General features: G+C 41.3%; 1 protein-coding gene across 1 annotated transcript in view; it reads left to right on the top strand.

Moving 5' to 3' along the window:
• Window positions 1-16119, top strand: part of LOC124282423 (dmX-like protein 2) — a 119607-nt gene that overhangs the window by 72374 nt on the left and 31114 nt on the right. The window contains 12 exon segments of the mRNA XM_046718414.1: window positions 5847-6001; window positions 6457-6576; window positions 7468-7565; window positions 8003-8168; window positions 8732-9962; window positions 10513-11125; window positions 11636-11748; window positions 12039-12281; window positions 12869-13026; window positions 13716-13781; window positions 13783-13835; window positions 14257-14387. Of these exon segments, the coding sequence (XP_046574370.1) occupies window positions 5847-6001; window positions 6457-6576; window positions 7468-7565; window positions 8003-8168; window positions 8732-9962; window positions 10513-11125; window positions 11636-11748; window positions 12039-12281; window positions 12869-13026; window positions 13716-13781; window positions 13783-13835; window positions 14257-14387 (3147 nt within the window).

The raw sequence follows: 16119 nt of genomic DNA, 5'->3' as shown, positions 1-16119 counted from the left end.
CTTCTTCCCAGAAAGAAGTGAAATTACTGAAGATCTCATAGCATGTGGTCAGCATTCTATTGTACAAGAAGTCTGATTCCATTTAAAAAATTAGAAATTCAGAAATCAGCTGTCTGAAATTTTGATACGTTTGAACAGCTTGCAGTTTACATTGAAATCATATGAGTACTAGTTGCAAAATTTAAATGAAGAACCTTTTGTTAAGCACAGAGATTTATTGTATGCTGTGATGTTAAGTAACATATTTCTTCAGGTTTGCAATCAAATGCTGAAGCTGCCAGAAGATGTGCAGGTTCTCTGTGTGAATGTCGCTGCTGGCCATCTTAGCTCGGCCTCCATCTACCCAGCATGCTTTGCTCCATATCTACTGGTGACAGCATGTTCTGATGGGGATGTACGGTTCTGGAAATGTGATGTGACGGAGGCTAGCAATTGTGCATCTCCGATTCATCACAAGGAGAGCTTCATGAGCATCACCAGCTACGAGTACAGCCTGGAGGAGGAGGCAAGGCCAAGACGACCAGCAGTCATGACACGCGTGTGTTCACAACCGTTTGACACGGATTACACATGGTCAGAGTGGGAAATGATGAACACATGCCACAGCGATAGTGCAATAACTGTACCAGGTAGGGACAGATCTCCATTTAGCATCTTTTCATAGGGACCCTGAGACATTTACAAAACAAAAATGAAATGGGTTTCTTTGGGCTGATGCTCCGTTTGTAGTTTCTTTTTGAAAAGTTTATGGAAACTGATGGGTGATAGTGTTTTTATTAAGCCTGAAATGTGTTGTTTAGGAATCAGAGTGTATAAGATAAGTGGGTACAGAAAGATGCCTTGAATTTCTTTCTGGGTTTATGTCAGACATTTTTCTGTAAAGATTTAACATTTTATGGCTGCACTAAATGCGTAGAATCATTATATGGTTTACATGTTCACTAAGCACAATTTTAGACCAACTTTGGTGTCTTGTCCACAACAAATGTCTGCACTTGAACAGCGTTTTTCTCTCCATGGTTTCCAAGTCCTTCCTGCGAGTGCTCTAGGCGAAATATGTCATGTGACTTTAAGCTCGTACTATTTGCGAGCATTACAGTTGGAATGGCCCCCATGGCTAAGACAGTCTTACCTGCAAATTTTTCAGGAAGAAAAAGCAATTTCATAGAACATGGCTGTGATGCATGATGAAATGCTGAATGATTTCTTGTTATTCAGGCAAGCCTATTACTGTATGCTGTGCCTACAGTGGAAGAATCGCTGTGGCTTACAGACATGGTGCAATTCGAGCAATGTCGGAAAACCCACATGACAAGTTTGTCAACTTGTATGTTGCAATATATGAGTGCGAATCAACAGGTAGGCATATACACAGCATTGCTTATCATATTTCTGTGATGTGTTCTAGTTCTATCTTTATCTCATGTAAAAAATGATGGTTTTGAAAATTTCATGAAATCACCTGACCGAACAAACATTATTCATTCCTGCTTGACAACGGTACGTGAATCTGTATCGAAACGTCACACTCTCATAATAAAAAGTAGTTGTTTGTCTATTTTGGTACTTCCAGCTTCTTAAATGCCACTCAAAGAAGTCAAACAAACATTAATGAAAGAATAGAATATGGCTTTTTTTATCCCCTGGCATGTAATGCGGGGGTACAGTCGACTCCTCGTCCATCTGTCCGTCCGTCCGTAATCATTTTGTTTCCGGAGCATAACCCAAGAACCTTTCAATATTTTTCAACAAAACTTGGTAGATATATCAAACAGAACCTTAAGTGGTGCCTTTTGCTATTTGCAGATTTTTGGCATTTGTATTTTTCCCGGTTTCCATGGAAACGATTCGGAATTAGTCCCAAAAGGGATGGGTGGGCTTCGTTTCCGGAGCACAGCTAGAAAACTTTTAATATCTTTCAGCAAAACTTGGCAGATATGTGAGGCAGATGCCAAAGTGGTGCTTTTTGCTACTTGGAAGAATTTTGGCATATTTATTTTCCCCGTTTCCATGGAAACGATTCAGACTTAGCCCCAAAAGGACAACTTGAAAAGCATTCATTATCTTTCAACAGAACTTGGCAGATGTATTAGGCAAATTTTGCAATGGTGCCTTTTTGCTATTTACAGATTTTTGGCATTTATATTACTCATGATTTCCATGGAAACAATTTGGACTTAGTTTAAAAAAAACATCAAGCTGGACTGTAAGTAACTGTCAGATGATTTGTTCTTTCAAATTTGTGGGGGCCGGGGGGATATGTCATCTTCTGATGACTCTTGTTTAAATTGTATAAATTGTATGTCAGTATTTAAAAACCCTCAGAAATGTGACTGTACCTTCAGGTGGATCTGAATGGATTCTTGAGGATACCATTGAACTTAAAAACATCAAAATCCCCGACCCAAAAGCTGAGATAGATCTGGCACAGATCTTCAACCCTGATGGATCAGCCTCTCGACCAGTGGGAGGTCTCTCCCCTTCATCATCATTTGCAAACATTCCCCGGACAAAGTCTGTGCCCAGCCTGAGCACCATCCACACAGTGAGGAAGTCCATAGCGGAACAGGGTAACAAGCTCGGCCTCCTCATGCAGAAGTGTCTGGTGCAGCTGGACTGGGTGTCGTCTGAGGACGGCTCGCACATCCTCACCGTGGGAGTTGGATCCAAGGTGTTGATGTACTCGCAGGTATGGAGATGGTCACACTGGCAGTGACTCTTTGTTAATCTGATACTATGTATTTGGGGGTGGGGAGGTGCTCACAATGGATGTGACTGTTTGTAAATCTAATCTTTTATTGCTGCAGGTGTATTTTGCTCGCATTGCCAAGCTGTTTGTAAATCTAGTCTTTTACATATTGTTTGAGAATCTTTATGTCAGTTATTTAAGAGTGTAAGATGAAAGGAACTAGTCTCTTAATAGTTGTGAAAGGATCTCATTTTTAGCAGGTATATTAAGATATTTATGCAGGGGTGTCAAGATATTTTTGCAACTTTGTTTTGTCAAGATATGTTTGCAGTTTTGTCAAGATAGTTTTGCAGTTTTGTCAAGATAGTTTTGCAGATTTGTCAAGATAGTTTTGCAGTTTTGTCAAGATAGTTTTGCAGTTGTGTCACGATCTAATGTATATATTAAATGCTTTTGTGAGCATGCAATGTTTTTTGTCCCTGTTAGGATATAAGCAGTTCAATGTAATGTTGCTAATTTTCGAGATGTTTTTTGGTAATAAGTACATAACATTTGCATAGTTGAAGCTGGTGCTGAGACTGGAAACTTTGGACAGGGGCTCTTCCATTCATCTCAGTGAATGATGTTGTTTCTCATTCATTGAGTCTTGTCAAATGGCAACAGAGTTTCTAACTGTAACTCAGAGCTTTGGGCCTAAATCTGTCTGTGTTTACAGAAGCTGATATTTGGTTGGGAACATCTCCAGAGTAGAGAGTAGTACTTTTGTCTGAAGAGTAAAATATCTTCATTAGGGGTTACAGAGTGCAGAAATGGAATACCAAAAATCCTGATGCTTACCTTGCCTGTCAGTGGTACGATATGTCCTCTCTTTTATCCAGGTATCAATGAAATCTCACAAGAGTCCTTGAAGGCTTTCACCGGGAAACAGTTGAAATCAACAAGTAGCACCTTGACTGGGCGATCTCGACCTATGATGCAAAAGTCAAAGTCACTTGTTGTTGACAACTACCAAGAAGAAATTCGCTGGATGAGATTACGAGCATTAGAGCTCACTACCGCAGATGGATTACCTCCCTTGCCAATGCATTTATCTTGGGTTCGAGCTGGCATCCTTGTGTTAGGAATGGACAATGAGATGCATGTGTATTCTCAGTGGCGAGGGGCTTTCGGTGCTGACAACCAAAGTCTTTCTTGTGACGATGTCAACATTGACAAACGAACACTTAATGAGGTGAATCGGTCAAGTGTAGCAACGTCTTCAAATTTCGGAAAGAAATCTTCGACTAGTTTCAAGCCATCTTACTCCATGCCTAGTTTTAAGCATTTTAATTCTAGTCTATCTCACACCAGCATGAAACGGAAGGAAATGTGGAAGAAATCGGAGCAAGGTTCGTCAGCTTCAAAGAACAGTCTTTCAAGAAGTGACAGCATAACGAGCCTGAGTGTGATACATGACTTTGGTCTGTTTGAGGCAGCAAGGCAAGCGAACCCTGTCCTACCCCAGTATCATCCAAAACAGTTAATAGAGTTGTTGAACTTTGGGAAAATCAAAAGGGTCAAGGCTATCTTAGCTCACCTGGCCAGGTGTATGGCAGGAAGTGAAACTATGCAGGCTGTGTATGTTGATGACCTTGATAATGAAGAAGGGCTGGTGTCTGTGAGATCAATACGTCCTCGAAGTGTGTCTGTGTCAGCCAGCAATAAAGAAAGTGAGTTACGCCTGGAGGAAGAGATAACCGTTGATGTGAACGAGATCAGCTCCATCCCACCGCTACCTATTTATGCTTTACTGGCTGCAGATCAGGACAACACTGGAGTTAATGTAGAAATCTCCAAAGCAGGAGCAGCAACTGCCTCCAACACCAACCCTCATCCTGAAGACTACACTGAGCTGTTCAGTCGGGATGTGATTAACGATGACTCTCTAGATGAAGGACTCTTGTCCACATCTGCAGACAGCTCTGGTGGTGCAAAGAGAACCAGGATGCACTCGTCCAGCCACACTCCAATGAATCCGCACTACTTCGGTCCGAAGCAGGGCAAGGTCCTTGGGGCTCATCTACTCCATATCCGCCTCCCTGGACTGTCCAGTCTGGATCAGATGTACCTCATGGCACTGGCTGACACAGTGGCCAGCACCAAAGTGGACATCTCAGACAACTTCTCACAAGACCAGCCAAAGACAGGTAAGCTAAGAGCTTCCTGAAAGTTCATCCTCAAATTGGACTATTCATAAGGAATACAGACAACATTAACTGACTCTCAAAGTAGGTCTATATTAGTTTGACCAGACATAACAATGTGATAAAAGATGAGACAAATGGAAAATCTAAATGATTGTGTCCTTGTTGAGTGGTCTATTAAGGTAGTACTAGTCCACTTTTGGACTATATCAAGTCCATCAATCAGCTTGTCAAATAATGTCCATTAGTCGACTGTTTTTGTTGGTGATGTGCCTGCAACATTGTCAAAAGTCATGTAAAGTGATCTGATACTTATTTTACTCTGACAGTGTATTGTCATATGTATCTTGTGAACCAAATTCTGTTATAGCGTGTTGGCAGTATACATGCCAGTCAATGTGTATGTTACCTTGATTACCATTCTGGGCATGTTAGTCATGATTTTGATATCTAATTTGTTTATTGTCCTTGCAGGCATGGGAGAAGGCCAAGCTGACATCAGTCATGCCACAGGTAATCTCCTGTACAATATTTTGTATCAGATTCATGGATGAATAGCAGCAGTTAACATTTGACTTGTAGTTTGTCATCAATGAGTAGACAAGACAAGAATTTGACCCCAGGATCTCTTGCTTGTTGTAAGGTGTTAGTAAGTGAATCTGTCGTCAGAATCTTTGATTATGCAGATTTGGAGTCAAAGTCTGTAACTTTGGCCACAAGCCTTAAGCCTTAGTCCAGTGAAATGCTGTTTGGTCTAGTGTGCTCAGCTAGTGAAATTCCATAAGATAACATTAAAATGTACAGAAAAGTAGCCTAGTAGACTTGCATTGTTGTGTCATAAGCTGGTGTCCTTGATGTTTCTACAATGTCAATCATCACTCATCATTCATTGTTTTCTGATTGCTGCCTCAGTGTGCTGTGCTATCACAGGAATATATCTCACTCATGGTAGGGTTATATGACTGTTATTGCAGAGTCCATGGATGACTGTGGAGTACGGTTCCTGCTGGCTATGCGGCATCACATCTACCTCCTGGGTACACTGCCACCCCTCCAGAAGCTGGCCCTGCAGAGACAGGGACTCAAGTCCTTCCAGCTGGTCTGGGCATTCCATTCTGAAGCTACTGAGGTAGGAGGGCCTGCACGCTTTTTGTTGTTTGTATCAGACATCATGCTAACCTGTTTGATATCTTTTTGCACTGCATGCAGTTAAGGCAGTTTCATTATTCTAAAGCCATGCCTGCTTTATAGAACAGTGAACAGATTCTGTGAACAATGAACACATTGAATCATAAAATGAAATAGCTTGAATCAAGAAGTGAAACAGCTTGAATCAAGAGACAAAACATGTTGAATGGAGGGGTGAACTGAATCCAGTTGACTTGGAAGTTTCAATCATTGGCTTTACATTTTCTTGGAGTGACAGAAAGCTGCTGTACTTTGTTAAATTACATCTTTTTGATGCTGCTTTCCATAGTTACCTGACATCTGTGTGATTCAAGGAGCTGATGTCCTTTGTTAAGTGACATTTGTGTAATTCTTGGAGTTGCTCTCCTTTGTTAAGTGATGTCTGTTTGATTCCAGGAGCTGCTATCCTTCATCCCCAGCATGCAGAAGGGGGAGCCAACATGGGAGGAGCTGAAACAGTTCGGTGCCGGATGGTGGATCACCAACATCAGCCAGCTCAAGAAGTGTATTGAGAAGGTACACTATCATGCAATAGCTTCACCTGTGAAGATCTTGGTTAGAATTGATCTTCAGTAACCCATGCTTGTCGTAAGAGGTGAATAACGGGATCAGGTGGTCAGGCTCACTGACTTGGTTGACACAATCATGTCATCACATCCCAATTGCTTAGATCGATGCCCATGCTGCTCTCACTGGATTGTCTGGTCCAGACTTTATTAATTACAGACCGATGCCATATTGCTGGAATATTGCTGAGTGCTGCGTAAAACTAAACTCACTCACTTACAATAGCTTCACACATCTTTGAAACAGTCTCCAATTTGTCAGTCCGCTGTTGAAAAGGTCGTTATTTTCAATCTGCCTTGATTTGATAAAATGCCCTGAAAAGAACTTGAGGTTGGTAACTATTTAAAACACTGCTTTTGCATGAATGCTTTACTATTATTTTCTTCTCCAATAACGTAAGAGGACAGCATGTTTAAGATAAGTCTGCTACTGGATTGATAAACAATATCGAAACACTTGGTTGGGTCTAGATGTACAACTGGAATCATTCTGAGAATGCAATAGAAACATTTCCTGATAAATCGGGATTTTAAATACATATGCAGTTTCACTATTAGCTTTGGAGATGCCTTGAATTTGATGGCTCAAAAGTTTGCATCAAACAATGCAGAGATTTGATCTGTGACCTCTATAACCTGATACCTCTCTGAAGACAACATGATAGTACAGATATTAGACGAAAGTAATTTATTGATGTTTTAGGTATTTATCATACAATTAATGATTTGTAAGCGAGGAAGTAGTAATTGGTAGACTGATACATGCATGGTTTCTTGTAAATGTGTGTGGATGTATTTGTTTCATGAACTGGAAGTAGTTGGATGTGTTTTTTGCCTTCAGGTTGCAAAAGCTGCCTTCCAGGCAAAGAAGGACCCTCTGGATGCCGCCATTTTCTTCCTGGCAATGAAGAAGAAGAATGTCTTGTGGGGACTGTACAGGTACAGCGCTTACTTGAGCAACAGTGAACTTCCTTTATGTGCTGATCTTGAACAATACTAACAGTGTATTGCAAATAAAAGTTTACATCATAACAGATCAGTACACTTAATGATATCCCATGTGGATTCAAGGGAATTCATGTTGTACCTTGGGTGGGGTGGATCATCGTTATTTTACCAACTGCCGATCTGCTTGCCCACTCTGTTTGTCTTTATGATTATGATGCCACATTTTAGCTGGGATATTGTTGACTGTGCATCACGTTATATCTTGGGTGGTGTGGATCATAGTGCTGTTATCAACTGCCTGTCTGCTTGCCTGCTCTGTCTGTCATTATCATTATGATCTGGTCCAATTGCTGGCTTATCCAACATTCAGACACTCAGATAAAGATCTCAAACACTGTTATAAATGTTTGTGTATTTGTTTGTCTCAGATCGGTGAGTGACAAGAAGATGCAGACGTTCTTCAAGAACGACTTCACACAGGATAGATGGAGAAAGGCAGCACTGAAGAACGCCTTTGCTCTCTTGGGTCGCCAGATGTTCCAGCAGGCAGCAGGCTTCTTCTTGCTGGCGGGATCACTCAAAGATGCCATTGAGGTGAAGGAATCATTCGGGGTTCAGTGGGGTGTGACTATATAATCGCAGATCTTGGTTCCGAGGCATGAGGTCCTCACTAAATATTTTTAGTCAAAGAATGTGTATGTCATTGTTTTCTAAAGCAAACTCTTTCAATGATTGTTTGAATTTGCTGATGAAGGAAAGTGGCTGGTACTACTCAAGATGACTCTGAGGTGAAAGAATCACTTGGGATTGAGTGGGTTGTGACTATAAAATGACAGATACTGGTTTCCAGGCAAGAGTTCCTCAGCAAATTCTTTTCTCGAAGAATATGTATGTCATTTCTTTTTAAAGCAAATACACTCATTCAATGATTTTTGGCAAGTCAGATTATTTGAATTAGCTGATGAAATGAAAAGTGGAATTAGAAGAATCTGGTTTTAGCATCTATCACAAGTTCTTTTGTCTGAAAACCAGTTGTTTTTTTCAGTGTTATATCTTGATCCAGACTTGACTGTTTAGGAGTTACCTTTGTGTAGCTTAGATATTGCGAAGTGCGACACAAAATCAGAAAGTTTGTTCAACATTGTTTCATGTTTCAGGTATGCCTGGAGAAGCTCCATGACATCCAACTGGCTCTTGTCATCAGCCATCTGTATGATGGAGAGGACATGATGTCGGACAGTGCCAAAAAGATCATATATGAAAACATCCTAGGCTGTGATGAGAAGGGCTTGAGCTGTGACAGCCTCAAAGCTCATCCAGATCCTTTCCTCAGGAGTATGTCTTTATGGATGCTGAAAGACTACAAAGGAGCCCTTCAGACTCTGATGGAAGTCAACATTGGACGGCCACAAATGGATCATGAACAGTTTGATTTGGACTCATCCACAGTTACTCCAAATGTGTTTAACTTCTATAACTATCTCAGGACTCATCCCCTGCTTCTGAGACAGAGACTGGCATGTGCGTCATTAGGTCGACGAAAAACGGTGATGACGGGTTTCACTCGGGCCGAGAGTGTAGCTGTGCAGGACAACAGCATCACAACCATTGACCGGGTCACACCAACAGAGAGGAGGCTGTTCTTCTCAACAGCCCATGCTCACTTCAAGAATGGCTGCCCCCTGATGGCCTTGGAGGTTTTGTCTCGGTTACCTCCAATGGTTGAAGATGCAGAGGAGGGCAAGAAAATGTACTCCTTAGACAAGCACAGGAATCCATCAAATGTGAGCTGTATCAGTACTGGGACTTTGTCAGAGCTGGATGAATCCAGCACTGGTATGAATGACTGGAGCACGCCCATCTCTGGTAACCTGAAAACTATGAACAAAGATATGAATGGACCATTGACAAATGGCAAATCTGATACTGCTGACAATATGGACTGGGGTACACCTGTGACTTTCAGTATCGGGAATAAAAAGGCCAATGACATGGATTGGGGAACTCCGTCATTTGGTGTCAGATTTGATGATGATATAGATAGTGAACTGGCTATGATAGGACAAGCATCAGAAGAAGAGGAAGAAGACGAGCCCTACATTGAGCCCAAGACAGTGTTCAATAATAGTGGGAATGTGCCACAGAGTGAAACCAATGACAGTTCCGCGCCAACAGAGTCCACCCCTCAGAAGCTGGACATTATGGCCCAACAGTATAAGTTCATTGCTTGTCTCAAAGTGTTGATGGAGGAACTTGGAACTCTGGCAACCGGGTTTGAGGTTGATGGTGGCCAACTGCGCTACCAGCTCTATATATGGCTGGAGAAAGAAGCCGAGGTCCTCCGAGTCCTCTGCAACTATGGTCAGCAGGAGGAAGAACTGCCAGAAAGTAAGACATACTTATGGAGAGCTTGTTTCAGGGGAATGGGTTGATTAGCAGTCTTAATTAATCTCTGCAACTGGCTATGCAGAGCAGCATCTCTTGGCCATACCAAGACCTGCTGAATGTGGGTTTAAATCCTATAATTACTCCAAATTTTAATCTTTCCTCTGCCGGTGCTATCTGTCACCTCAATTTTGAGTAATGCCTTACTATAATACTTACCTGGGCAGTCAACAACTTTAACCACTTGTCTGAAGCTAGAGTGAAGTAAGTTTCTGTTTGGTATAGTAACTTCAGCTAATAAAAGTGCATAGATAATACCATTAACAAAACATAATGCCATGAACCAAGTTTGGGATAGCAAAACCAAAATCAACTAAAATCAAATAAAAAGGAGTTTTAAGCCCAACCCATTTACGAGAGAACTTCTCTTTTCATATAAACATAGCAGATTTTGTTACTGTAATTTTCAACTTAATTGTAAAAAGAACATTTCTATATGATTCTGAATCTTGAACTGAAAGATATGTATGAACCTGTTTTCTATATCTTTAAGCCAACATGGATGCTAGTAGAGATTCTGATGAGTTCCTGGATGTGCCCAAGTTTGGTCGATCATTGTCGGTAAAGTCTGACACGTCTGCAAGCAAAGCATCTCTACATGAAGTCATAATCGCCGACAAACTGGATCTGGAAGCCAAGATGGAAAGAATGGCACGAAGGAAACAGTGGTTGAAAAACAACCAGCAGCTTCTGAGGACTCTTCTCAGTTACTGTGTCCTGCAGGGCTCGGGGGGTTGGGGACTGGCTTCTGTGAGGATGGAGCTGTTGCTGCTGCTGCAGGAGCTCCAGCAGGAGAAGCCCCAGCAGCAGCTTCTTTCCCCGCTCCCCTTCCCGACCACCCTGCCCCTCCTGTCAGCCAGTATAGCCAGCTCAAAGACTGTGGTGGCTGATCCAATCCATTACCTGCAGTGCTTGTCCCAAGACATCCTACACACCATCATAGAAATCCCCATCCCACCCAGTCTGGGGACAGATGTTGGAAATGTGTTCTTGTTAAGAAACCTTGCAGTTGCATTGTCCTCATGTATATACCAGTGTCTCTGTGATAGTGACAGCTTTGTTGTGTCCCTCAATGATGAAGATGTTGGACTCGAAGGTTTTACGGGGTAGGTTATGACAAATTATGCTGATTAAGTAGTTAGTGCTGTTGGAGCATGGGTGGCACAGTTGTGTCAGGTGCAGCAAGTCCAAATTGCTTCCCATGGGCATGTCAGACCATTTGGTCAAATCCCACATTTGCTCTGATTATGTTTCTTGGCACTCGCTTTGTGGCTTTACAAAGGTGATTGATGTCCATCAACCCTTGAAAATGCGGGTTAGGATTGGTCTTCAGTAACCCATGCTTGTCGTAAAAGGCAACTAATGAGAAGGGGCTGTCAGGCTCGCTGACTTGCTTAACATGTCATTGTGTCAGAGTGGCGGGAATTGATGCTCATGATGTCAATCTCTGGATTGTCTGGTCTAGACTCGATTAGTTACAGACCGTCGCCATATAGCTGGAGTATTGCTGAGTATTCTTACCCAACATATCCACAGATTTAAAAAGTAGAGTACAAAGTGGAAGGATTTTGTAGTTTTTGTAATACACTGAATGTCTGTCCCTACTTGCATTGCAGTCCAAACTTTGTGTGCCAAGCAAGCTACTTGATGGCTGGGGTGAGACGGCAGCGCCATCGAGGAATCGGCTCAGGGGATGCGGTTATCAACTCACAGCCATCAAAGTGGCCAGGTGAGATCAGTGGGAAACTGCAGTCAAAAGATTTGCTATCGTGCCATTGTAAAAAATGACATATCGAAAACTGAGAGATGGTCCTTGGCTAATGATGGTTAAATGATGTCAACTAGTGATTGTGATGATTCAGTTAGCGGACAGGAAATGTAGCTGTTGAAAGACATATCAAACTTGGAGTGCCTACTGGCCCCAGCTTTTCATACCGCAAACATGATTGACTGTAAGACACTGGTAGACTTGGAATTGAGGAGACTAATTGTGTTCTAAACCTTCATACCTTTTCACAGGAGTGACATCTCTCCGAGTGTTGCTTGCAAGAGAAAAAGACGAAGATGCCCCGAAACTGAACATCCTTCTGTGCGAGTCCTTGTTGTCTGTGTATGTGAGCATGTTGATCAATGGCTTGGCTACGTACGACCCACTCATGCTGTACCGCCTGGCTGCCCATGTGTTTGACCAGCAGACGTGGTCAGCGTTGTTTGGAGGGGGAGTGAAGACTGTCATGAGATCCAACAATAATCCACCAAACCGTAAGTCACTGTTGTTTTGTTGTTTGGTTAAAAAAGCAACAACAGTGTAGGGACTATGACTAAATTGGATAAAGAATTTAATTGAGAAACATTATTTTTAAGGTATTTTCATAAAAGTAATGATATCTGTGAAGGTTTGGGTTAGAATATTGATCTTCGGGAACCGTGCTTGTCGTAAGAGGCGGATAACGGGATCGGGTGGTCAGGCTCGCTGACTTGGTTGACACATGTCATCGGTTCCCAATTGTGCATATCGATGCCCATGCTGTTGATCACTGGATTGTCTGGTCCAGACTCGATTAATTACAGACTGCTTCCATATAGCTGGAATATTGCTGAGTGCGGCATAAAACTAAACCCACTCACTCATAAAAGTAATGAGGATCAGGTGAAGTGAAGAGAAACATTTGACAATAACAAAATTGAGGAAACACTGTGTTCAGTTTCTTTCCTGTTTGGTATATACAGATTATTACATAGTACACAATAGTGTGTTTTGGCTTGATAGTAGCAGAGGATATTTTTGTAAGTGGAATTTTAACGTGGACATGCAAAATTTTATATGTATTTTCTGGCACTATATGCAGATTCTTCTGCTGATGACAACGCTAAACAGCGTCATCGGCTAAACATGAAGCTGATAGGACCATCCCCTGGCTTCACTAAACCCTCAGATGTGAGGGAGACATTCCAGGAGAAGTTCCTGCCTCCAGAACTCAGCATGATCACCTACTTCATGACCAAGGTACCTGCAGCTCGGCAGATATTGCCTCTGTGTGAGATTATATATATATCAGTGTATTTTGGCAACAGTTTGCTATCTATCTGATTTGTTATATATCTACCTTTGTATCTTTACTATTACACATGTCTAAGAGTGCATGTTGGAATAATTAGTTTTGTTTTCAGGGCCAGAGATTAAAGTAATTAGTAATATAATCTTACCTCACGCATAAATGTCGTTTTCTGATTGGTTGAGCGCTCTTCTACTATTTTCAATTTACCCCGCTTACAAGTGAGTAACATTTTCAATGTTACCTGCTGGGAATGCCGAATTGTGTTAGTAGTTCTTTATCTTGATTAATTGAGTCACTTATGATGTACAGAAATTACTGATATTTTGCACATGCAAATTGATGGAAGGGAGATAACTCTAAATTTGTTTTTCTTGTCGTCCGCTAGATTCTGTCGTCTGGAAACCTAGTATTAGTTAATTGCCTAATTCTGATACTCCGTCATTATTATCTGACCAGTGAACCGACCTCGTGACCAGTGAACAACTTATAATATAAATACACATACTTGGTGGTGACTAATGTTTCTTATGACTTTTTGTCTTTAATATCAGGAGATACTTCAATAATTCTTCTTCTCATAGTCATTATTGATATATAGTTGGTGTGTACTATCAAAGTTACTGATCAATCTTTCCAGCCATTTGTCCCAAGCTCCGAGTCCATCATCAGCTATGACTCTGAAGACTCCATGTTGTCTGATGTGTCCCGAACAGTGTGACACAGAGGATGAAGATGAGGTGGACAGGCCAAATACACTGTGAGTCACAGCACGTTGTTTGGGACAGGGACTCTGCCCTTCTGGACCTGTAAACCTGGGTTAGAATTGTTCTTCAGTAACCCATGCTTGTCCTAAGAGGCGACTAACGAGATCGGGTGGTCAGGCTCGCTGACTTGGTTGATGCATGTCATTGGTTCCCAATTGTGTAGATTGATGTTCATGCTGTTGATCACTGGATTGTCTGGTCCAGACTCGATTATTTACAGACCACTATGTGGCTTGAATATTGCTGAGTGCGGTGTAAAACTTAACTCACTCACTCTTCCCTTCCGGTGAGAGGTGACAATCAGTGGCCAACCCATTCAGCCTATATGATCTGTTCTGTATTTATGCAGAGAGGTGACATTCAGTGGTTAACACATTGAGCCTATATGACTATATGAGTTGTTCAACTTTGCAGGAACCTGACCACCGTACAGCAACACAGTGACCCCAACTCCTACACGTGGTGTCTGATCCGCTACGCTACAATCCACCTGGTGCTCCACAACCTTCAGCTCTTCTTGCCACAGATCGGGATCGAGCTCCCAGGTGAGTCCAACTGCATCTTACGACAACTTCTCAAGCATCACTCTTTAATGTTAATGATTCATGTGTTAATAATGTAAAGTTACCATGCATGTGTGTGAGGGCACGTGGAAAAAACCACTAATTCTTATTAACTTCTTGGGTTGTTAAATGTTAGGAAAGGAATATTAGGGAGTACACATGACTTACACAGATTCAATGAAATATTATCACGAGTAATACACCTGTAAGCTTTACTGGCAGTGAAACCCTGTTAATCTGGACAATTTCATGTGAAATTATCCTGCTTGACAAAGTCCTGTTTTTACCAATCATGGAGTTATGTCCCTTTATATACAGAACTTCAAGCTCCTCAGCACAACCCTTTCGCTTGTCTCTTGGTTTCATTGCAGCCACCAGTGTGCAAGTGGCAATTACAAGCATTTCAGAAATGTTCCTAACTTAAAACCTAATGACATGTATAGTTTAGTGCACAACTTTGGGAATGTAGTAAATAGTAGGGCTGCAACGAATACACTATGTGCCGAATATGATATTATCATGAATTTTGGGTAACGAATACGATTAATTATTCACGAATACAATATTGTAGTTAAGTGATTGATGTACAATATGGAATACCCATGTTGACAGTTTTGATTTGTCACAGCAATAACCAGTGATCTCATGACACTCAAATTTGGTATGTAACAGTTATAGATGACAGTACCATGTGTGGCCTTGGCAAACTAACATGACTTGCGCTACTGCAGTGATAGTACATATTCAATCCTTGCATATCTCACTTTCCAAAAGTACACAAGGGTTGAAGTAAAACATGCTCCCTTAAAAAAATCGTAAATATACGTTAATATTCGGTTCTGGTGACCATGAATAACGAATTGAATTCATGAAGGGCTACGGTTCGATTCACCGAATATGCGAGTGAATCGTTACAGCCTTAGTAAATAGGGAAATGGTTTGTGATGAATACATTTCCCAGATTTAAATTTGGTAAATCAAATTGGTTTGAAGTTGCAGGCTATGGAAAAATAATAAAGTACCCACCTTTCAGCTTCCATTCACTATACAACATATTGTTGAAATGAAATAGAAATTCGAAATTACAAACTATCCTCCCAAATTAATTTAGGGAACAGTGTATAATAACCAGTTATTTTTAGACAATGTTGTCAGTTGGTTGTCAGTCCAACATCATGTTTGTCTGTTGGCTGCACTGTGGGGAGCTGTAAGGAGGCAACAATAACTAAAAGAGATCAGTGAATGGGCTATCACTGTTTGGAGCTTGACGGACAGAAATTGTCAAGGAAGCAGGGTTTTGGGACTAACTTTATCAGTACTAACCAAACTAACTGGGTTTCACTGTTAATTGATATTGTTGTGTGTGAGTTTATTAGTGCTTAGTGATCCATGTTGCTTGTTTGTGTGCATTTTGCAGCAGTTTTATAACATTTATATCGATATTGCTATGTTTGTTTACTTTTTCTTGATAGATTGTTCTTGCCAAAACCATTATTATGTTGGTAAATAGTTTACCTTGTATATTCTGTCCATTGTCTTGTCACCTTGCTGTTCTCTGTTCACAATGCGTGGAGTGTTGGTAGAAGGCGAGTAACTTTTGCTTGGCAGGTTGAATGACTGCACAATTTTCCTTTAAACAAAGATAGTTTTTCCTCTTTGATACTTCATCTGCAGTTTGTTTGCATAGCTTTTCATACAAGTGATAAAACTAGGG

This window comes from Haliotis rubra, unplaced genomic scaffold (genome assembly GCF_003918875.1).
Source record: "Haliotis rubra isolate DU_JTF1 unplaced genomic scaffold, ASM391887v1 Scf3, whole genome shotgun sequence".
Lineage (NCBI taxonomy): Eukaryota > Metazoa > Mollusca > Gastropoda > Lepetellida > Haliotidae > Haliotis > Haliotis rubra.
Note: the sequence above shows the minus strand (reverse complement) of the source record. Positions and strands in the feature narration are given on the sequence as shown.